This window comes from Ochlerotatus camptorhynchus, unplaced genomic scaffold (genome assembly GCF_037179485.1).
Source record: "Ochlerotatus camptorhynchus isolate MF236.1 unplaced genomic scaffold, CSIRO-AGI_Acam_v1.1 ptg000157l, whole genome shotgun sequence".
NCBI classification, from domain to species: Eukaryota; Metazoa; Arthropoda; class Insecta; order Diptera; family Culicidae; genus Ochlerotatus; species Ochlerotatus camptorhynchus.
In genome coordinates, this window is record NW_027040647.1 from 404666 (window position 1) to 429832 (window position 25167).

Genomic DNA, 25167 nt, shown 5'->3' on the forward strand with positions numbered 1-25167 from the left:
GCCGTACGGTTATCTGTTAAGCAGATGGGCCCTCATCTCCAAATCGCCGTTTCTTTGAAACAAACGGCGTAGTATTACAATAAAAATCTGCGATCTGCGAAAATTTATTGGTATTGGTTAGAGAAAATGTGGGCCAACCAACCTCAGAAATGACTGGATTCATGATACACACCGATGTGTTTAGTCCGTCTCCCAACAATTTAATTGTGTATGTAATGTCAGGTAGTAATTCGATTTTTGGAAAAAAGCAATGTGCTTTCCCATTATGTTCAAGCTCGTCAACATTGAACTCTTTATTGCAAAGAACTGCCGGAGATGAACTTTCGATGTAAACTTGAATAATACCTTTGCTTTTAGCAAACACTCTGATGCCATACAGGAATATGCTTTTGTATTCATTATTATATGAGGTGTATGACACCCTCAAACTTTGGTGACAAGAAGATGTGCTTCGGACTCCATAAACTCGTAATTCATGGCAATGATAACGGTCTGTATTGCGTGCAATACAAGCTTTCAATAAATCAACTTTTTCCGATGGATTAGCTTCCTGCCAATTTTTCAAAACTTTCAATAATTGAGCGCCGGTACAATTCAAATATGTTGATTCCATGATGGCTTGAAGCGATTTCGAATCAATTCCAACAAAGTCATCAGTACCGAAATAATGCAAAGGGTTGTCCCGGATAGGCTCGATGCTTTTATCGCCGACTGCTTGAAATTCATAGAATTGGTTTCGAGTTAGCATCTCCAACGCAGTTTCCGGTGTGACATTTTGCACCAAAAAATCGCATATTTCATTCAGTAGTTCCCACAGCATGTACATCTTCGAGTGAATGAAAATTTCGTGAACATTGTCCATGTTCAGATTGGTTTTTCCGCAATACATGTGACGTAAAATCTCCTTCAGGATGGGCCATTCAATATCTCCCAATGTTATTTCGTCAGCCTTTGCCTCTTTGAATTCTCCTTCGAACATGATGTAAAAATAGTCCGATGCAGTAACGAGCAGCTGTTTGTGTGCGTATATTTTCTGCTTGGTTTTGCCTACTAGGAATACCACATCCGACATAAGCTCGTTGTTCACCAGAAACTCTCGGCGACTGATGATCGTGGCGCGATGATCCGGCATAAGGCCTCCGCTAGATTTGGACTCCATTCCGACTTCTGCAGATTTGCTGTAATGAAAACCACAAACACACAACAAAACAAATTACGGTACACGAAAAACGTTTAAAATATAATTTATTCACCCAGGTATCAACGTTACCTGGTGATTGCAATGTTTGAAATAAGAAATACTCCCGCATTTTAAATAAAGAAGTAAATAAAACCGCATTCGATTGGTTAATACTAGGGTAAGTCAGTTCGACCCCGGTAATCCTCTAATCTTGAGAGTGCTGTTTGCAGGGTGCTTCATGAAAAAACAGACATAACACTTCATATTGTCGATCGTTCATTCATTTAACGGTTGATTTAAATTATTGTTAATTGGTAGTGTAGCCACTGGAGGCGCGTCAAGTCATCTGCCTGACGCCTGAACACTACCGCCATCTGTCGAGCGTAGTGCCCTTTACAGTGTGATCAACAGATGGCGATAGTGTTTTATGGACGATGCTTTATGCCTTGTTCAGACTGGAGAGTTATAACATGTTATAACGGTTGTCAAATAACACTAGTTTACAGCATTTTTGAACTCGGTAAGGTGATGATCATTTCCAATGCAAAATCCTACGCTGAATTCAATGCCGTGGTCAGAAAAAATTAAAGTAGACACATTTTTGAGATATACAAAAATTTTGATTTTTTGAATTTTGGACAAAAGTACGATTACTAAAATGTCAATATCTTTGGAACTAGTGCACCAATTTTAAATCTTTTTTTATGAAAATGAAGCTAAGCTGCACAAAGATCAGACGTTGAGGCACAGAGAACAGACGTTGAGGCTCGAACAAAATTTCTTTGAAAACTACCGAGGGGGTGGGGTACGTGCTGTCAAAGCAGCCTACTGATCATTCTGGTATGAAATTGGTTCCAAACGTAAACAAATACCTGTAGGTTTCTTATGGTTTGGAACGAGTTATGCGAGGTAGGCGACGATTGTTCGTATTTCAAGCTGAACATTGCATTAGGTCCTAAGTACAGGGCTGTTACAAGATTTTCTAAATTTGACCCACGAAATCCGCGATTTCTCAAAAGAAATCCGCGACTTCAATTACTAATTCGCGACAAAAAAAAAACTGTTTTCATCGACTAAAAATAGCATTTGTATACTACTACATGGCATTTCAAGCTTATTGCTTATAGCTTATTAGATTTTTGCCTGCTCTCAACTTAGTGTTCTTTGAAGTACTTTCACAATTTAATTGATATTCCTTTGGTTCTGCCCAATGGTGAGACATGTTCATGTTTTTTTTTTTTTTCTAATATGTACCTAGCACTATTGGTTGTCAAATCATAACCGAATCGTATATATGTGACTTTGTGGATCATACACGTCTTATTACTATGTATACCGGAAATTATAGGTTTTCCAAATCGTTCGGACATCAGTTGACTTGTTCTACTTGATCAACCAAGACTGCAATAATGTCTGTAGTATCGAAAAATGTCCAATCAGATTCAAAGTGCCTCTGTGATGATCTATTTCCGAGTAATCCAGATGTTCAAGGTTCTTCAAATCGTCCTGGAGTTCATATAATTTGATCTACTAGATCAGCCGAGATTGGGACAATGTCTTTAATATCGAAATATTTCCAGACAGATGCACAGAGTCTATGTGGATCATGCATGAACGCATGAACTATTGTCATGTATACAAGATGTTTTAGGTTCTCCAAATCGTTCTGGTTCAGATGATTTATGCTACTAGATCAACCATGACTGGGATAAAGTCTGTAGTATAGAAATGTGTCCAAACAGATTCATAGTATCTATATGGATAATGTTTAATTATTTCCACGTATACCAGATGATCTAGGTTCTCCAAATCGTCCTGCAGTTCAGATGATTTGTTTTACTAGATCAACAAAGACTTGGATAATATCTGTAGTAATGAAATATCGGTTTGGAAATCCTAGAACATTTGCCATACACGAAAATAGGTTGGCATGATCCACATAGACATTGCCTGGGGCATATTTCGATACCACAGATATTGCATTAGTTTTGGGTGATCTAGTAGAAAAATAATCTGATCTCCAGAATGATTTCAGAACCTATAACATCTTGTATACGTAGCAAAAGGTCGGGTGCAATCCACATAGACACTTTGAATCTGTTTGGACATATTTCGATATTACATACATTATTGGAGTCTTGGTTGGTATAGTAGAACAAATCAACTGAACTCCAGGGCGATTTGGAGAACCTAGAATATCCGGTATACATGGCAATTACTCGCATATATACGATTCGTTTATGATTTAACAACGAAAAATGCTATGTTCATATTGCAAAAAGGAAAATTTCTCACATTGGACAGACCTCAGGGAATTTCCATGTAAATCCGGTGTGACTTATGGGATTGAGATCATTTCTCGATTATTTGCAGGGTGTTTGGTTTGAACCGGTAAAAAATCAAGAGCCAAATGAACAATAAAATTGATGACAGCAAAATTATCCTTGACGGAAAGGTTACAATGAATTCCACAATTTTTGTGACAGCACATCAGTTCCTTCGCGATTTTCGCGACACCATTTAATGTTTCCGCGATTTTCGCGACTGAAAGTTCAAATCCGCGAAACTCGCGAAAACCGCGCCTCTTGTAACAGCCCTGTAAGTAACATTGATCGATTCTCTTCGTCGACTTTCGCTTTCGTTAATAACTTGATCACAGAACCGTTTCTTGATGTGTTTGTCGTATTAGATGCTAGATAAAAACTTCTTTTATCGATATGTGTACTGAAAATTCCTGGAAATGTATTTACATGGCCGTGGGGATGCAAAGAGAAAGTCGACAAAGAGAATCTGTCAATGTTACTTAGGACCTAATGCAATGTTCAGCTTGATTTGACAATCACCTCCCCCCCCCCCCCTTTTCCGACATTGTATGGAGAAAAAAAGAATTTAGAATGGCATTGGTTCTTTACAAACCATTATTTGTAAGGTTCACTTCCAAAAAAAACCATAGCACATAAGGTTAAAACCTGGTTAAAACTATTTGATTTACATGGAGAGTCACCTCACACGAGGTGACAATTGTCACCTCACCGGTGACAGAGAGTCACGTGACTCGCAGAATAAGGTATATCACACAAACGTTCATTTTCGATACCCGATTTTTTTCCGCATTTCCCGAATGGGTGGCCACTCATAACGTATTTATCAAGATTGAACACCATACAGTCGGGTATCCTTATTCCCGGATGGTTTTATACCCGTATTCCAATAGATGCTTCAGATTTGAGTTTAGTCAACTCATAAATCACTTTTCATCTTTTGGTACTACTCCTAGACTGAGTCAAGTTTTCGTCAATGTTCCGGCAGGTTTTTGAGGTTTTCCACATAAAACTATGAGGTAAATTTACTCATCTTTGAGCTCCTGCACTTAAAATTGGGTCGTTCTTATTCGCCATGTATGGATACTTTAACGGAAATGCTATCCTTTCCAGCGAACTAACGTTATCCAAGTATCCGCGAAAAATAATACGGACGAAAAAACCATCCGGGAATAAGGATTCCTTGCCCTATTTCCTATATTTCGTATCAGACATTCTTGACTTACCTTAATTTGGATGTTATGGTCGTTGGTTGGCTTAGCTAGCTGGAATATTAAAATTTTTCGTATCACCTTTGTGCAATAACACCGATACCGAAGCACAACTTTTCCGGTTGATAGCAAATTCAGAAATGACGATCGAGCGGGCGACGTCCAAGGTTCCGACCCGATGCGAAGTGTTCACTGATGGTTTCTGCACGTCGCAAAAAAACAGCAAGAGGAAATGGCGACCATGTATGGCTGCGTTCTGATTTCTTAGATCCCGTTCACCTCTTCCGCACCACGTGGCAGTTTCAAATAAAAAATCTACACTGGTGCAAAATATCACTGCTACCTCAAAATCAAAGAATATAATTTTGAATTATACCACCTACCTTAATGTAATCAGAACGAAATTGTGATAAAGTATTGACATAAGGAGAGGTACGGATCTCCGACCTATACTACGTGAAACAACCACGCCACGCTAAATCAAGTAAATGCTGTTGCAGTATGTGACCAGTGCTACATAGTGGGGGTCGATCCTAAACACATTGGTTGACAAACTGCAATGCAATCAGTTTTTGAAACAATGTTGTTGCGAACGCAGCATCACATAAAAATCAGAGTCAATGTTAAGGGAAAGCTAACGCTCCGAAATAAAAACGTTTTGATTATTCCTCGGATTATCCAGAAATATGAGAAAAGGACCCTAATAAAAAATAACCATAAACGAACGATAACCCAAATCATTGAACTATTCCACAAATGGTTTGGATGATACCCAGAACACGTCGTTAAGCAAATTAACCATACAATTTTATTAGGGGATATAAAAAACTTTAAAAATCCGGTTTTTGTTTACTTTAAGAAAATTTATTTACCTGTAAAACATTTTTTTTTTATTTCATCATGGTACAAAGTTGGACTAAAAAACTAAATTTACCCTTTGGATTTGTTTAGGGTCTAACTTTTTTTCATGATGAGATAGAAGATTTATTAAACCTATATTAAAATGCAATTTTGTTCAGGAATCTATAGAAAATACTGGTTTTCTTGGATTTTTTATATCTCTTCCTAATATTAAAAAAAAAATCAGACCTTGCAGGATTTGTTTTGGGTGGTGAGTTTTGCCTTAATAAAATCAGTTTGACAATCAAACCGTATCTAGGCATTGGCGTATCTAGGGTTATGTAGGGGGTTGAGCGAGGGGCTGTCAACTTGAGTATTTTCGATTCATCTACCCGACTTGAAATGGTGTATTTTGTATTTTTTCGTATTTATGTATTTTTAGGTTTTGTGTATTTTTGTATTAATGTGTATTAAATTCATTATGAAATGTATTTTTCGTATGCAAAGTATTTTCGAGGTATTTTTGAGTATTTTTATTAGGGTATATCTGAGTACTGCGAACTAACTCAAAATGCTTGTCATCTGGGAGCCGAGTCAAACTGTCAAACGGGAGCCAAACATTCAAAAGAGCTCAGAAGTCACGTAAATAGTTACTGTTTGAACCACAAGTAAAGGTGTTGCCACCTACTGAAAACAAATTAAGAATTCTAATTATGAAACTGTCGAAACATCAACCTTAGTAGGCGGATAATGTAAATCATCGAGCGTGATGCTCGAAAAAGTGTTTTTATTTGATATTAACAATGTCAAAACTGGGTTAGCTAAAACAAAAATTTAATCAAACTTTATAAGAGTCATGTGAGCTTTGTGGGCAGGTGCACTCCCATTACCATGTATACGTTATTTCTGGAGCAGAGGAGGAGGAGCCAAGAGTTCATTTGACAGCATGTATATACAATTTCGTGAACTGTTTCAGCAAAACAATTTGAAACTTCGGAAGATTTTCATGATGTTTTCTAGCTTACTTGAAAAATAAAATCGGCTGAGTTCGCAGTACTCAGGGGTATATTATTTTCAGCATGTACGCCTTTACGTATTTGTTGTGTATTTTCCGAAGTGTGTATTTACAATTCAGCTGATTTATGAAGTTGATCGCCCCTCGGTTCAATCCCAGTCGGTGCCGCCGGGATGTTCTGAGGCATAACATCTCTGATCAAGTAAAGCCGTTGGTCCCCGGTTCATGAATTGATGGGTCGATAGGTAGGGTCCAGGTGTGGGTAGCATCGGTGCTCAGCACGGAAAACAAGATCGGCGGAAAACAAATCCAAGGAAAAATAACGAAGAGCATTTTGTGTGGTCGTTGAGGGCGGTGGTTCTGAATTGGCATCAAAATAGTCCGCAATTGCATCCTCCCTATTCGTACACGCCCGAAGATCGGAGGCAAATGTCACTTCGACTTAAAAACTATTGGGCTATGATATAAACTTTCTTAATTTTGTTTTTTTTTTATGTTCTGCAAGGTACCGAACCCTGTACCGAACCTGGTAAATGAGAGTTGACTGTCACTTCCAGTTGACTTCCATGCTTAACAGACTGATTTATAATTATTATTAGCTGACTAATAATTGTGGGATGACTGTACAACGCGTATAATTAATCAAAACATTATCATAAAGACTTATGGATCGGTTTTGAATAAATCAAGCGACGCATTTAGTTGAATTAAAATTTCTGCTTTAAAGAAAATGATTCCAATAGTTTTGCTACGAAACATAATTTTCCCACAAACACCTTCGACTATTTGTATTTGCGTGATTTTAACAGGAAAACCGGGAATTTCTAAATAAATTTTAACTGGTTATTCTGCGTATACAAAATATTGTATGTCAAACATAACAATGCTAAAATGTTGTTTTAGAGGCATACTTTGTTATACATAGAAGTTTTCAGTACACATAATTTTTAATTAAGAAAAATAGAAAGTACACATAATTTTTTTTTCTATTTTTTTTTTAATTAAGAAAAATAGAAAGAATTCCACGTCAAACTCATACTTGGCGCTGTAGACCGATATTGTATTCTACAAAGAGGCCTCGCTAAGCTCAGTCAGTATAGACGCAGCTACAAAGCAAGACCATGCTGGAGGTAACTGGGTTCGATTCCCGGTCCGGTCTAGGCATTTTTCAGGTTGAAAAATTTCCCGACTTCCCTGGGCTCAGAGTATGGTTGTACTTGCCACACAATTGTACTAATGCAAAAATGGTACAGGCATCGAAAGCTCTCAGTTTTAAGACTATAGTTTTAAGATATATTGACCAAGAATCAACGGCTCTGTAAAATTAATTCGATTGAGCCTTATCAAATCAATAAATAAACAACAAGTGCGACCAAGGACCAAGGAAGAAACGTAAGCCATCAGGTTGGTCATTGTCGAACGTTTCTTCGCAAATCCAGGCTGGCATTCGGGACCAAAATTCGTACTTCCAAGAAATGTATCGAAATCCGTACACCAAATACAAAATGCATGCTTCGGGGCTCCGTTTGTACAATTTTGGAATTTATCTTCACGTGACCGCATACTAAGGCAGCGCTTTTATTTCTATTGTTAATCTGGAGCACCATGCTTTTTTGACATTGTGTTATAGGGGAATTTACGTATTCTCGTCAATCTAAGCAGCGTCCGATCTTCTATTAGCGATTTCTCAGCGTCACACACATACATGACAGGTTTGTTTGTTGACATTTATCTGCTGCTTGCTGTTCTACCAATTCCAATCGATAGAACTGATCAAAACGGGTTGAACATGTTTTTACAACGCTCCAAACTTCTCAGGTGAGTGTGACTATTGTCGGCAGTCTCTTTTTCTTCGGCACCCTTTCCATTTGAACTGCGTGTTAACCAGCTGTTCTATTATCGGCAACTCGAAATCAGCCGTATTTTGTAGTGTGTATATTTAATTTAAAGTAAAATATGGCATAACAGGATTGCACAGTCGTAAAAATGTAATCAGATTGAAGCTGAAAAGGTAAGGAATCGGCTTAATACATTCAGCGAAGAGTTTTGATGGGAAAATACAGTGAAATTCACGTTTCAATTTCGGTTGCCGAAAACAGTCAATGGGTGCCGAAGCCATAATTTACCCTATGACTTTCTGAAACTACAACCTATGTTTGTAAAACTATTGCAACCTAGTCTGTACTAGCTCTTCTATTATCGGAAAGGAAATTCTAGGCCAATATCTCAAAACACTCCACAGATACTGGTTTTTAAAATGTATAATGCCAGAACACTGGGCGGGGAAGAGTTAAATTTGACGGTGTAGTATGAATGTTTTCAGATATGTATAACCGTAGGATATGTTATAGTAGTTAATGTAGATGGCTGTGATACTGTCCCCTATTCTGCGAGTCGTGTAACTCTCTATCAGTAGATAGATGACAAAATTCACGTCGTGTGAGGTAACTTTCCATGGCATGACGTTACTTAGTGACACAGAGTCACACGACTCACAAAATAGCGGGGACAGGCAGGTTATACCGTAGATTCTTAGATGGCACACTTATCCTAACTATGTTCTATTCCAGGTCTCGTCGTCACGGACGCAATCGTGGTGGTTGATCGTGAACAGGGCGGTTCTCAGAACACAGAAGAAAACGGCGTCCGAATGCACTCGCTGTTCACGTTGTCATGCTGTGCTGCTCGAGGCTGGTCGCATTGAGGAGAAGACAGTGAAAGCTGTGGCAAAGTACATTGAGGGTGCTCAAATCAAAAGCGACGGTTCGTTCATTAAGAATGGCACCACGGTAATCAACGAGCTGAGCCGTACGGGAATGACATTCGAAGCACGTGCAGACTTGGCCAAGTGCGCGGTCGGCAAAGAGCTGATGAAACTGATGGCCAGTAAGAAAAGTACCCTTTGCTTAGCCGCAGACCTGACCAAGTCTGAGGAGATATTGAATCTGGTGGAGAAAACAGGACCATACATCTGTTTGTTGAAAACGCATGTGGACATTGTCGAGGACTACAACGAAAACTTTATGAAATCGTTACAATCACTGGCCAAGAAGCACAATTTCATGATTATGGAAGATCGTAAGTTCGCTGATATTGGAAATACTGTTGCTCTGCAGTATGACAGCGGTTTATTCAAAATATCCAACTGGGCTGATTTGGTAACTGTTCATTCACTTCCTGGCCAGGGTGTGCTGAAAGGGCTGAAATCGGTACTGCATGATCCCACCCAACAGAGGGGAGTGTTTCTACTGGCCGAAATGAGTTCCCAAGGCAATCTAGCCACTCCTCAGTACAGTGCCGCAACGATGAAAATAGCCACGGAGATGGACACGGACTTCGTCGCCGGCATCGTGTGTCAGAGCTCGGATTTAGTCGCTTCCCCTGGACTGCTTCAGTTGACCCCCGGCGTAAAGCTCGAGGAGGATGCCAACGGGTTGGGCCAGAAATATGATAGTCCCGAGCACGTCGTCAAGGAGAAGGGTGCCGACATTTGCGTTGTTGGAAGAGGTATCTTGAATGCTAAGAATCAGGAAGATGCGGCCAAAACGTACCGGAAACGGCTTTGGGCGGCATACTGTGAACGTGTCGGAATGAGCGAATAAATCACTAATCAAGTGCATCTGTTGCAGCAATCACACCCAATTCCACAACGAGTATTACCTTGAGACACCTAATTAGAAAAGTAACAGCTACCTGTTTGAACACCGTTAACCACTATTTAGCCATTCCCGAATCATTCCCTATTATAGTTCCAATATTGTCTAAATTGTGTTACCCAAGTGTGTAATAAAATATTTTAAACCAATAAAAAAAATACAAGAAATCTATTGCAAATGTCATTTTATTTTTTGGTCAAGTCTTCTTCCTGCCCGATTTTCCTATAAAGAATTTCCGAACCAAGTATATGATGTGATGTCGTTAAGATTTATTGGGTACATATTTCGAAGTAATCAAAATTCACAAAGAAATGTTTAGAAACAAATATTTATTACAAAAAAAAATGATTCAAAATGTATCGATGAACCCTAACAAATATAAAATTAAAAATCAGCCAAAAACTATCGTTCTATGCAAACAATTTATATCTCTTCTAAAAAAACTTAACTTATTCAATTTGAAAATCTCAGTTGCACACACTTTCGATTAGAAATATTAATTTTTTTCTTGAAGCAACTGTTCTCAATTACTTTATTTTATGTTAACAAGCAATTCGTTCAAGATTTTTGAAATATTTCCCAATATAGTTTGCAGAGGATTGCAGATTTTCAGTATGATCGCCGTACGGTTATCTGTTAAGCGGATGGGCCCTCATCTCCAAATCGCCGTTTCTTTGAAACAAACGGTGTAGTATTACAATAAAAATCTGTGATCTGCGAAAATGTCTCGTTGTTGTTGGAATTGGTTAGAGAAAATGTGGGCCAGCCATCCTCAGAAATGACTGGACTCTTGATACCAACCGATGTGTTTAGTCCGTCTCCCAACAATTTAATTGTGTATTTAATGTCAGGTAGTAATTCGATTTTTGGAAAAAAACAATGTGCTTTCCCATTATGTTCAAGCTCGTCACCATTGAACTCTTTATTGCAAAGAACTGCTGGAGATGAACTTTCGATGTAAACTTGAATAATACCTTTGCTTTTAGAAAACACTCTGATGCCATACAGGAATATGCTTTTGTATTCATTATTATATGAGGTGTATGACACGCTCAAACTTCGGTAACAATAAGATGAGTGTCGGACTCCATAAACTCGTAATTCATGGCAATGATAACGGTCTGTATTGCGTGCAATACAAGCTTTCAATAAATCAACTTTTTCCGATGGATTAGCTTCCTGCCAATTTTTCAAAACTTTCAATAATTGAGCGCCGGTACAATTCAAATATGTTGATTCCATGATGGCTTGAAGCGATTTCGAATCAATTCCAACAAAGTCATCAGTACCGAAATAATGCAAAGGGTTGTCCCGGATAGGCTCGATGCTTTTATCGCCGACTGCTTGAAATTCATAGAATTGGTTTCGAGTTAGCATCTCCAACGCAGTTTCCGGTGTGACATTTTGCACCAAAAAATCGCATATTTCATTCAGTAGTTCCCACAGCATGTACATCTTCGAGTGAATGAAAATTTCGTGAACATTGTCCATGTTCAGATTGGTTTTTCCGCAATACATGTGACGTAAAATCTCCTTCAGGATGGGCCATTCAATATCTCCCAATGTTATTTCGTCAGTCTTTGCCTCTTTGAATTCTCCTTCGAACATGATGTAAAAATAGTCCGATGCAGTAACGAGCAGCTGTTTGTGTGCGTATATTTTCTGCTTGGTTTTACCTACTAGGAATACCACATCCGACATAAGCTCGTTGTTCACCAGAAACTCTCGGCGACTGATGACCGTGGCGCGATGATCCGGCATAAGGCCTCCGCTAGATTTGGACTCCATTCCGACTTCTGCAGATTTGCTGTAATGAAAACCACAAACACACAACAAAACAAATTACGGTACACGAAAAACGTTTAAAATATAATTTATTCACCCAGGTATCAATGTTCGGCAACCTGGTGATTGCAATGTTTGAAATAAGAAATACTCCCGCATTTTAAATAAAGAAGTAAATAAAACCGCATTCGATTGGTTAATACTAGGGTAAGTCAGTTCGACCCCGGTAATCCTCTAATCTTGAGAGTGCTGTTTGCAGGGTGCTTCATGAAAAAACAGACATAACACTTCATATTGTCGATCGTTCATTCATTTAACGGTTGATTTAAATTATTGTTAATTGGTAGTGTAGCCACTGGAGGCGCGTCAAGTCATCTGCCTGACGCCTGAACACTACCGCCATCTGTCGAGCGTAGTGCCCTTTACAGTGTGATCAACAGATGGCGATAGTGTTTTATGGACGATGCTTTATGCCTTGTTCAGACTGGAGAGTTATAACAACAATCAATACGAAACTAATGATGTTAAATTGGCTCACTACTTGACTAGCTTATTGGTCCCAAGCAAAAGATTAACGTATCCCATTCTAGTCGAAATTCTAGTACTACACTATGTTTGTTTTGATTCGCTATGAAAGTTTGACAGGTAAAATGAGGGGTTATTGGTTTTTCCTATGTTTCGAGGGGTGAATCGATTAGCTTGGGACCGAAGAGAGTACCAGAGCGGAGCCAAAAAGTTGAGCACATTTCTTCGGGACCTTCTAGTCTTAAACGCTGGCCAGACTGAGCAGTTATAACATGTTATAACGGTTGTCAAATTATTGCAACGCAGAAACCGCCATCAAGAAAGCGCTATAACATGTCAAACGCTGCTGTTGATATAGGCCTTGTCACTGGCTTGTTTACAACCAATAATATTCACAGTGTTATGATTTGAATTTTGTATGGAGATGTCGGTGAATTAGGGGAAATGACGGCTTCGGCATGACAGACTATTTTCGGCAACTCAAATTGAAACACTATTTTCACTGGATTTTCTTACGAAAACACTTCGCTGAATGCATGCAAACGATTCTTTATGCTTTCAGCTTCAATTAAGACTATATTTTTACCACTGAGAAAAAGCAATCTAGCAGGGTTTTCTTGAAATGAAACACACGCACTACAAGTTGTAGCTGATTTCGAGTTGCCGATAATAGAACAGCAGATTTACATGCAGTTCAAATGGAACGGTCATAGAGGTAACTCTAAGACCACTGGGTCCCGAAGAAAATCATTATTATTTTTGGCTCACTCAGTACCAGAACAACGGTCCCAAGCAGTCCCAAGCTATTTCACTCACCCCTGCATGTTCTGCATGGATCCACACACCCCTGATGTTATCTGTCAAACTTTCATAGCGAATCAAAACAAACATAGTGTAGTAATAGAATTTCAACTAGAATAGGGTACGTTAATCGTTTGCTTGGGACCAATAGGCTACTAAAGTGGTGAGCCAATTAAAAATCGTTAGTTTCGTATTGATTGTTGGAACGGTTGCCGACAATACCCGCTCTCACTAGAGAAGATTGGAGCTTTGTAAAAGCGTTTCAAAACAGTTTTTGACAATTCTTTCGACTGAAATTGTAGAGCAGCTGGCAGCAAAAGATTGTAAACAAACCAATACTGCATATGTGTGCGTTCCATAGAAAAAAAAGGTTATAGAAAGAAGGTCGTTGCTTAGGTTGCCGATAATACGTAAATTCCCCTAGTAAGGGTTGCTCTAAATTTGGTTGTAATTGTCCAAACGTTTAAAAAAAATGTGGTTGTCATGACAATAATCAACAACCCTGAGTTGTTGTGATAAAATTGGCGTTGTTGTCTTGTCATTTGTCCATCTACCAATTTTTGCACACGTTCATATTTTGGGGTTATTTGTATTTGTATTTGTATTTGTATTTAAAATAATTCATCTGACAATTTAGTCTTAATGAATATATTAGAGCTAATTTAACACAGACCTAATCCGATTTGCAAAACGTTCGGTTGGTTCATTGAACTCGAAAAACTCTTCGACAGCCGTAAACGCACGAATACACGCTGAGATTGGTTCGTTGTTCCCAAACATGGTTCGGTGAAAATTTGGTTGCAGTAGCGTTGTATTCCGAAGAGATCTGCTCGGCACACGAAAGTTCAACATCACAAGCAGGTCGGGGGCATCAGTTTCACCATTCAACAGCTTAGCAATAAGCAACGATTGCTGTACTTTCCGTCGTTGTTCCAGTGTGTCTAAGCCCAACAGTCGGCATCTATCAGGATACGGCGGCAAATTGTCAGGATCACTCCACGGCAAGTTTCTCAGTGCCAGACGAATGAACCGTTTCTGAACCCGTTCGATCTTTAGGCACCACGTGACATGATGAGGATGCCAAAAGACGGACACATTTTCCAAAATTGGACGGACAAGTGCACAGTACAATGACTTCCAACAATGTGGATCCGAAAAATCCTTCGCAACTTTGGAAATAAAGCCCAACTGTCGCGTTGCTTTCGATATGAGCGCTGAACGGTGTAAATCAAAAGTCATTTTTGTGTCTAGTTGAACCCCTAGATCAGTCACACTGGTAACTCTGGTAAGAGTATCGCCATCAATATGATAGTCAAACAAAATTGGATGTACCATGCGGTGAAACGTGATTATCTGACATTTTTCCACACTACTAGTCAGTTTGTTTCTCTGGCACCAATCGGCAAACAAAGTCAGCGAGTTTTGCAGAAGCCAACAATCTTCTTGTGTGCGCACCACAATGTACAGCTTTAAATCATCTGCATAGACCAGTTTGAATCCTTCGCCCAAACCCAAAGCAGCATCGTTGAAGAACAGGATAAACAGCAACGGTCCGAGATTACTACCTTGTGGAACTCCAGACTTGTTTGAAAACGGCAAAGATACAAAACCCTCAACCTTCACTCGAAGTACACGCTCTGTAAGGTAGGATTCCAACCAAAAAACCAATTGCATAGAAACTCCAAGACGAGATAACTTGTGTAGCAGTATGTTATGATCAATTTTATCGAACGCCGCCTTCAGGTCGGTATAAATTACATCGACTTGCGCTTTTTCCTCCATACTTTTTATGCACTTCGACGTAAAATTCAACAAATTGGTGGTAACCGATCGTCCGGGCATGAATCCGTGTTGATCAGTGGATATGTAGCTTTTTGTGGCATCGAGAATAACTCCACCCACTATAATCTCAAACAATTTTGAGACAGCTGAGAGACTCGTGATTCCCCGATAGTTAACAACATTGTAACGATCACCACGATTGAAAATGGGTGTCATAAACGATTGCTTCCAAATGCGAGGGAATTTTGCTTGCTGAAGTGAGCGATTGAAGATATCACACAACGGTTGTGCTAAAGCGGCAATACAACGGCATATTATAACTGCAGGCAAACCATCAGGACCAGGGACAAACGAACGTTTCAGTTTATTTGCAGCCAATGAAACTATTTCTGGATTTACAGCAAATAGTCCAAACTCAACAAAATCAGCGGAACATCACTGGTGGCTTCATCGATTTCCAAGTTTGAGGCGCGATTCGTCGCGAATACGGATGCAAAATGCTTGGCGAACAACTGGCATGACTCTGTAGCTGACGCTGCAGTCGTTTCGTTCAGGTAGACATTCGTTGGGATCACTGCACTTTTCCGTTTGGAGTTAACAAAGCGCCAAAAACCACGTGGATTCATTCTCAGACCAATTTGCACACGCAGTACGTAAGATTTGTAGAGAGTGGCATTCAAAAACCGGTACGCATTGCTGGCTTGTTGAAAACTTCGTTTGTTGCCAGGCGTTCGTTGACGACGTAGTTTCCGTTGACAAGCATTGCGAGTGCGTTTTAAATCCCGTAAACGGAGAGTACTCCAGGCAGGCGAAACTGACGGCCGAATTCGTGGAACATTCGAAACAAGCCAATCGTTCAAAATGGAACAAAACATTTCCGCCATTTCATCGACATCTATGATAGTAGATATCGCATTCCAGTCAACGTTTAGCAAAAAGTTCGAAAGGGCCGCAAAATCAATCATTCGAAAGTTTAGAGGTCGCTCCTCATGTCTTTCAATAGGTTCGTCACACACCACAAGCGCTGGTAGAGAGATCTCAAGCGGGGGGTGGTGAGAGTCAACGGGTAGTAACGGAGCTGAGCAGCTATTCACATTAGCCTCACAATCAGGCAAACAAAAAACCAGATCGAGAATGTGATCGAGCGGATTGCGCACAAGATTCCTTTGGCCAAGGCACAAATAATCCATACCATCCAAAAGAGTGCTACTGGACAGCGGTAGTGGTGAAGCATCACATTGGATGACGTTGTCAATTGAACACCAGCGCATGCGTGGTTGATTATAATCACCACAAACCAGGAGAGCGTCACCAGTCGAATACTTTCCACAAAGCTCATTAAGGGAGGAAACGTGGTAATTGATTAGAATTACATCTTGGCTATTGTCCGGTGGAATATAGATTGCACACAGTAAAACCTTTCTGCCTTTGATCGTCGACAAAACACATATTTGTTCCAAACTTTTGCCACTCACGGTTTGTACAACACGGCTGTCATATCGCTGCGCAATAGCGATCAAAACACCACCGAATCGGGATTTCCTACTATTAGCAGGGCTCCGATCACAACGAAAAACATTAAAGCCTGAACCAAATAGTTGTAGCGTCGTGATGCAGTTGTCCAATCCAGTCTCGGTCATGATGATCACATCGAAGTTGCAATCGGTTGCCGCTAGAATTAGGTCATCTATTTTCGTTCTCCAGTAATATATCCAGATATCATCATTATCGCGACGGTCATTGCGCTGCAACGTACAATCAATGAGTGTAGGAAGTTCAAACTTGTCAAAATACTCGCCTCTGGCAGGATCCTGCGGGCTCCCACCGTCCACATAACACCGCATTACATTTGCATCGTCGTTGCTGGACTGTCCTGGGGGGTACGAAAGGGAACTCCCTGGATGTGGTGTACATTCGACGTGTCAGGTTTTTTGGAATATCCATAAACTCCCTAAACATCAAACCGTTGGGCCAATTTTCTGCATTGAGGGCTTGCGCTTTTAGAGTTGGGTCGAGACCAATTTTAAATGACCCGAAAGTCATGTTCGAAACATCTTTCCCTTTCGGCACGAGTCGAATGACATTCATTGATTCGTTTGAATCCAAACAACGGGAAACAATTTGTTTAACATCTTCATCGGTGATCTTAGGTTGAAATCCAGACAGATAAAGCCAGAATACTGGTGTCGGAGCGGCAGGTGTGATGAAAGGAACGGAAAGGTCCTCAAAATTCATCGCCTTTGTGCCTTTGTTCGCAGTTGGTCGAATGGTCAGTCCGCATCGTGCTCTCTTGCCGTGCGGATCTATTTGCTTTTTGCTGAAGGAAGTGTTACTACTACCTAAAGCTACAACAAATTTAAACAGCACTTTTCAGTGCTCAACCTGTAAAATTTCTACCTTGTTCAACTTTATTCCTCTTCGATCCTTGTTTGGACCCTACCCGAGGTAATCCTTCTTGGGTATCGATTTGGAAAATTCCTCTACGATCCTTCAGATTCTTATAGTAATCTGCTTGGAAGTCGATTTGGATAAAAATTTACTGCCGCCATGGCGCCTAAACGCAAAAGAAAGGGGCAAACTCTTGACCTCCCTTCTGAAGAAATTAATTTGAGTAATCAATTTGATTTGCTCACGGATGATGAGAATGATCCATCATCCAAGAAAAATTCTAGTAAACTTTCCCGGCTTAATGCCAAGAAGGAAAAGATTCCCCTTCTTCGCATGGAACTTTTGAACTTCGTGAAAGTTAAGTTTTCTCTACAAATTGGACGTCGCCGTGTATTGGCTGAAACCTTGGACGGATTTAAATGTCTTCTCAAGTATCTTACTGAGAAGAAGCACAATTTTTTTACTTACGACACCAAAACTGAACGTGTGTTCAAGGTTGTCATGAAAGGACTGCCCAGTGGTGAATCCCTGGATCAGATCAAAGATGAACTGGCAAAATTACTTGGAGTTGTGCCACTCCAAGTAATCAAAATGAAAATAAAATCCCGTCCTGGCGATTCGCGCAACGGGATTTCTAATGATTTAATTTAGTTCACTTCAAGTCTAGTGAACTAAACAACCTTAAGGCCTTAGAAAAAGCTAGCCTTATGCTCCATGTCCGAGTGAAGTGGGAACACTTCAGGAAGACTGGAGGAAATTTCCAAAACCTCACTCAGTGCCGGAAGTGCCAGGGATGGGGTCACGGAACTAAAAATTGCTACATGCCAGCTAAATGCATGAATTGTGGTGATTCCTCTCACGCAAAGGACGACTGTCCTGTGAAGGAAGATCCTAAGAAATTTAAATGTTCAAATTGTGGTGAAAACCACAAATCCAATTTTTGGGAATGTAAGACTCGCAAAGCGATCCTACAATCTCGTTCTAACCGACAGGTAAGAAACGCTCCACGTTTCCGACCAGGTACAAATTCCTCTGCTGTTAACAACGGTCAGTGAGGAACAAATTCTACATTCGTACCCGTAGGTACAAATATCACCCCTGCTTCAAATTTTTCATCTGTACCTACTCCCCTCGCTGCTAACAATGTTCAGCGAGTTAATGGAGCTACCTATGCTGCTATTGCAGCGGGTAGAAATCAAAATACTAACCAAAGTAATTCTAACGGAAATTTTGACAATTTTGACTTAGGAAGCATTACTGCCCCTAAAATGGAATTTTTACAGAAATCATTAATTGACATGATTTCTGATATGCTCTAACTCCATGTTTGATGCTATTCAAACTGGAGTAAAATTTGCAAATAATATTGTCATGACTTTAAAATTCAGTAATGGATTTTAAAGCATTAAATATTGTAAATTGGAATGCTCGATCTCTTAAAGATAATGAAGACGAGCTATTTAACTTTTTGCGAGTTCATAACGTGCATATTGCCGTTATAACTGAAACGTTCCTTAAACCTGACCATAAGGTTAAGAAGGACGCAAATTACTTGATTTATAGAAATGATCGTCTTGATGGACCCTGTGGTGGCGTTGCCATCATTATTCATAGACGAATCAAACATAAAATTCTTTCTTCATTTGAAACCAAAGTTTTTGAAACTTTGGGAGTTTCTGTTGAAACAAAATTTGGACAACTTACGTTTATAGCTGCCTATTTGCCATTCCAATGTGTAGGCCAGAAAAAGAATTTTCTCAAGGGTGACCTCTAGAAACTTACCCGTCATAGGTCTAAATTCTTCATTATTTGTGATTTTAATGCAAAACCCCGCTCATGGAATAATGCTCAAAGCAATTCCAATGGTAATATTCTGCTTGATGATTGTTCTGCAGGTTATTACACTATTCAATATCCAAACAGCCCAACATGCTTTTCTTCTGCAAGAAATCCCTCAACTATTGATTTGGTCTTAACTGATTCATGTCAACTTTGTAGCCAACTGGTTACCCATGCTGACTTCGGTTCTGATCACCTTCCAGTAACTTTTGAAATATCCCAAGAAATAATTTGTAATCCCAACAGCTCTACTTTCAATTACCATAGAGCTGATTGGGAGGAATATCGAACATTTAATGGAATATAACTTCGATCCAAACATTCCTTTGCAAACCAAAGATGAAATTAATTATGCTCTTGAATCTCTGACTACTTCTATAGTTGAAGCAAGAGCTGCCGCAGTACCAAAATGCGAGATTAAATTCGATTCAATTATAATAGACGATGATCTTCAGCTCTTGATCCGTCTTAAAAATGTCCGTAGTAGACAATATCAAAGAACACGCGATCCTGCCATGAAGGTTATCTGGCGGGATTTGCAAAAACAAATTAAAAAGCGATTCTCTGCCCTGAGGAACAAAACTTTTGAAAATAATATTTCTAAATTAGACCCGAGTTCCAAACCCTTTTGGAAACTCACAAAATTTTTGAAAAAAACTCAAAAGCCTATTCCAGCGCTTAAAGAAGGTGGTAAAATTTTGATCACAAATTTGGAAAAAGCTCAGAAACTTGCTAAGCAATTCGAGAGTTCCCATAATTTCAGTTTGGGTCTTACTAGTCCTATTTAGAAATCAGGTTGCTCGGGATTTTCTGAATATTTTCTCTCGGGAAAATATTTTTGATGATTCCTGGGGGACTGATTTGGACGAAGTAAGGTCTATAACTAAAAAGTTTCAAAATATGAAAGCTCCAGGTGATGATGGAATTTTCTATATCCTCATCAAAAAACTCCCAGAGAGTACATTGTCTTTCTTGGTAAAATTATTTAACAGATGTTTCCATTTGGCATACTTTCCTGATAAATGGAAAAATGCAAAAGTTGTTCCAATTTTGAAGCCGGATAAAAATCCAGCTGAAGCTTCTAGCTACCGCCCAATAAGTTTGCTTTCTTCAATAAGTAAACTTTTTGAAAAGATAATTTTGAATAGAATGATGCTTCACATCAATACGAACTCAATTTTTGCAGATGAGCAGTTTGGATTTCGCCATGGGCATTCAACTACTCATCAACTCTTAAGAGTTACCAATTTAATTCGTTCAAACAAATCGGAAGGCCACTCAACTGGAGTTGCTCTTCTAGACATAGAAAAAGCATTCGACAGTGTTTGGCATGAAGGTTTGATTGCTAAATTGAAAAAGTTTAATTTTCCACTTTATATTATGAAATTAGTTCAAAATTATTTAACTGACAGAACTCTGCAGGTAAATTATCAAAATTCCAAATCTAATCGACTACCTGTTAGTGCAGGAGTTCCTCAGGGTAGCATTCTTGGGCCTATATTGTATAACATTTTCACTTCGGACCTCCCTGATTTGCCTCAGGGTTGCCACAAATCTTTGTTCGCTGATGACACAGGCATTTCCGCTAAAGGAAGAAGTCTTCGTGTTATTTGCAGCAGACTGCAGAAAAGTTTAGATATTTTCTCTTCTTATTTACAAAAATGGAAGATTTCTCCCAACGCTTCCAAAACTCAACTTATAATATTTCCACACAAGCCTAGAGCTTCGTTTTTGAAACCTAATAGTAGTCACATAGTCACTATGAACGAAGTTCCAATTTCCTGGTCAAACCAAGTGAAATATCTTGGATTAATACTTGATCAAAAATTAACTTTTAAAGATCACATTGAGGGCATTCAAGCTAAATGTAACAAATATATTAAATGTTTGTATCCTCTTATAAACAGGAAATCCAAACTTTGCCTGACGAATAAACTTCTAATATTTAAACAAGTTTTTAGACCGGTCATGCTTTACGCTGTGCCAATATGGTCTAGTTGTTGCACTACCAGGAAAAAAGCACTTCAAAGGATTCAGAACAAAATTCTGAAGATGATTTTGAAGTTGCCTCCCTGGTACAGTACTACCGAAGTACATAGAATTTCGAATGTTGAGACTTTAGCACAAATGTCCAACAAAATAATTAATAATTTCCGGCAAAAATCGTTGCAATCCTCAATTGCAACGATTAATTCCCTTTATACTTAGATAAGATTTAGTTTTAGTTTTTAGTTTTAAGATATCAATTTTTATACTGACATGCAGGTTAAACAACCTGCTTAAAATACTTAATTGCCAAGACATGAACAATGTAAAAATACTTAGATATATATCATAACGTTACTGCAGTAACTGGAGCACCTAGGTTAAAAATGAAATGTAATTTATTTTGAATTTGGAACAAATAAAGAGTTAAAAAAAAAAAAAAAAAAGTTGGTCGAATGGTTTGATCACAGACAAACAGACATAACACTCGCAAGTTGTTCATCGAACAAGCATTTAACGGTCAATTTAAAAGTATCGTAGTTGGTAGCACCGCCACCTGTGGCGCGCATAGTCAATTCCCTTGCGTTTGACGTTTACACACTACCGCCATCTGTTCAGCGTACTACCCACCACAGTGTATTCAACAGATGGCGGTAATGATTTAGCGACGGTGTTTTACAGTGAGAAATACTCAATGTGTTATGTCTGTTTGTCTGTGGTTTGATCATAATCATCGCGACGACGCTTTGCACTTTTCTCGGCCAAACTGGTGTCCTGTTCTCATTTGATACAGTGAACATAGGCGAGGCAGCAGGACAATTGTTTTGTGTCGGTGCAGATGAAATGTTGTCAACTTTCTTGCTCAACACCTCTACCATGCCGGATAATTGCTGCAATTGTGAAGCTAGGCTGTTGGTGTTTGTCGATTTGGAAGAGTCCAGATCAGCTACATAGGCGCGGATACTTCTTCCGCTCAGTATCAGCGCTGCCATTTATACAGATTTATCTGTATTATACAGATTTTTTAATCTTAATACAGACCCGATACAGAATACAGATTTATCACAGATTTTTAAATTACAATACAGATTTATACAGATTTTTATAAAATGCTTGAGAAAAAAAAAATCAAGATTTATAAAAACAAAATAACTTGCTCGATTTTATCAGCGTACCCCCTTCTCTCCAAAATTAATTGTTGTGCTAAAAATCATATTTTTTGCAGTGGGATCTGCTCGAGGCGTTGCTGTTTCTTTTATGCTTCTCTCACTCCCTCCAACGGAAAACCAACCCGGGAGCTATTTGACAGCTCCAGTGTTATGTCAATGTACCCCGAAAATTCTGGTACTCTGGTTCTGTCAAATCGAATAATGGTGGAGTAAATTTACAATTGGTCTTATTTTTGATCAACTCTTTTTTAAACGTTCTTGAGTTTTTTTTTGTAAAAATATTGATATTTTTTCTAATAGTCTTCCTATCGACTCATCTTGACGGTATCTGGAAATGTCTGTCAGTGTATGTGTGTGTGAGAGCACGTAACACATTTTTCTTAAACGTATTTCTCGACAACCACTCTACCGAATTGAATGCAACAGCCATTCTATTAAAGGCTTAATAAACGGGTACCATACACTAACGACATCATAGATGGTACTACCATACCACATAAAGTAGCAGTGTTGGCAAAATCAGAAATCAATTGATATTTTTCCGCTCTCATGGGCTCGCAATATCACGCGTGATATTGGAACAAAATATCATGCTTGATATTGATTTTACAAGCTCCTTTGATATAGCGAGACTATTCACAACGTGCAAACATCAAGCTGAGAGTTTCCTCGACACAAAAATGATTCCATTGCACATCGTTTTCTTAGAAAGAGAAAGCATAGTTTGCTATATCTTTTTAATCTTCACCGATGGCAGACGCGAAGGGACTGCTGCAAGCCGTTATGGAAGTTTCGGTTGCGTTCGGGTGTAAAGCAACAATTATTAAACTCAATCTCACCACAGTTTGGTGAGATTTGCAGTTGGTGAGTTTTGTTAGCTTGATATTCCGAGCTGTGATATCACAGCTTGCAAAATCAACTGCAGTTGTTTGCTTGTTGATTTTTGTGTACGGAAATCAAGCGTGATCTTGGGCGTTGGTGAGATTTGATATTTTGATATTTTCCCAACACTATAAAGTAGGTATGATAACCCGAATTTATGGTTAGGCGCTTCGTATGGTTATTGTTTATGGTGGCGTTAATTAATTGATTTTCAATCGATCAACTGGTACCGGAGATATGGACGGAACAAGACCCAAAAATCGCGGAATTCGGGAACTAAGTGTTGTTTTTCAGCAACCACATAACCGAATAAACGGAACAACCAGCAAATAAAAGGTATTATGGTCACATTGAATGCTGTTGATCAAATTTAGAATCGGTCAACTATTTCCGGAGATATGGGCATCCGATAAACATGGATTTTTGGAACTAAGTCGTATTTATCGGTAATAACTAATGTGAATTGCACGCAACAACCACCAAATGAAAAGTATCATGCTCCCATAGCCTCGCCCATAGAACATTATTGAACAGATTCAGCAACGGTCAACTGGTGCAGGAATTGTGTCAAGAACATATTTCGGGGCCATGATACTAAATTTGACCGGTAAAGAGTAAAACCTATCATGTGACAAAACAAATTACTTCAAAATATGACAACCAAATCAATGTTGGCCATTTAGAGCGCCGCGGACCACATTGGTCGGTTCCGGGCATGTCCCAGATGCCTTCGGGGAATTAACCAGACCAGACTTGAATTAAAACCCATCATGCCAAATAATGAATTTTGATTTCATAAAATCGATTAAATTCCGAAAACAATGCAACATCAGTTATACGTCTCACTCAAAATTTATTCTTGGCTTGCTTTCGACGTCCACATGAAGTGAAACAAAAACATGTTTTCTGATGTGAAAAAAGTTGTGCCACCAACGATGGCTGACCCCATTGTTTACGTACGGTGGAGACATCTACAATTTGTAGGTGGGTACGTGAAACTAAGGTTTTCTGTCTAGATACTCGGGGGGTGCGGAAAACGCAGTCACGCCCGTCACGGTAGTTTCGTTGTATGAATCGGCTCGCGTATGGAAGCAGTTCGACGTGCTACAATTAGCTTTTCCGTTTCGTTTCCCGCGTTTCATTCAAATTTCTGTTGGGTCGCTCGAAAGTGCAAGTGCTGTGTAAATTAAATCGAAAGCTGTATTTTTTAGAATGCCGAGGAAAAAAATGCCAAACGTGGCCTTCAGTTCCAGTTCCAAGCCAATTTCTTCCTTTTTCGTACGGAAGACGGCAGCGCCGGAACAAGGTTAGTTTGTTGTACCTATTATAGCTGTCAAAAGTTAAATCAATCTGTTACCCCAATTTTCAACTACAACTACAGACTGTAAATTTCAATTGGTTCAAATAGATTTTCTTATTTTGCAGAATGCTCTCTTGATGTGATTAGCAGTGCTAATACGCCAAAACATGATCCGGTTGTTGCTAGCAATTCGGAGACGATGTCAGCAGATCAAGGTTAGCTTTATTTATATTATTGTGACTTTTTCTTAAACTTCCTAGCGTTTGCTTAGTACGTTCCATATGCAGTCTGAATATCAGATAGTATTAAAGCTCACAATTATTTTTCAGAAATTTCCAAATCGAAACAATGTGATCCGGATATTGCCACTTGCTCGATGACGTCGGAGGAAGGTTAGTTATATTAAATATTTCTTGAAAATAGGGCCGTTGATCAATACGTGATAAAGTCTGCGTTATCATCTGAAAAATGGTGACTGAAGACGCTA

General features: G+C 39.1%; 1 protein-coding gene and 1 pseudogene across 1 annotated transcript; one reads left to right on the plus strand and one right to left on the minus strand.

Annotated features, from left to right (window-relative positions):
- Positions 1–16: 16 nt before the first annotated feature.
- On the minus strand, positions 17–4827 carry LOC135701347 (BTB/POZ domain-containing protein 2-like). Its single transcript, XM_065222121.1, has 2 exons — positions 4728–4827; positions 17–1178 (listed from the first exon to the last, which is right to left on the minus strand). Exon 2 carries the CDS (start codon positions 1157–1159, stop codon positions 17–19), a length of 1143 nt encoding a protein of 380 aa, XP_065078193.1. The 5' UTR covers positions 1160–1178; positions 4728–4827.
- Positions 4828–4852: 25 nt separating this feature from the next.
- Positions 4853–10249, plus strand: LOC135701348 (uridine 5'-monophosphate synthase-like; annotated as a pseudogene).
- Positions 10250–25167: the final 14918 nt, after the last annotated feature.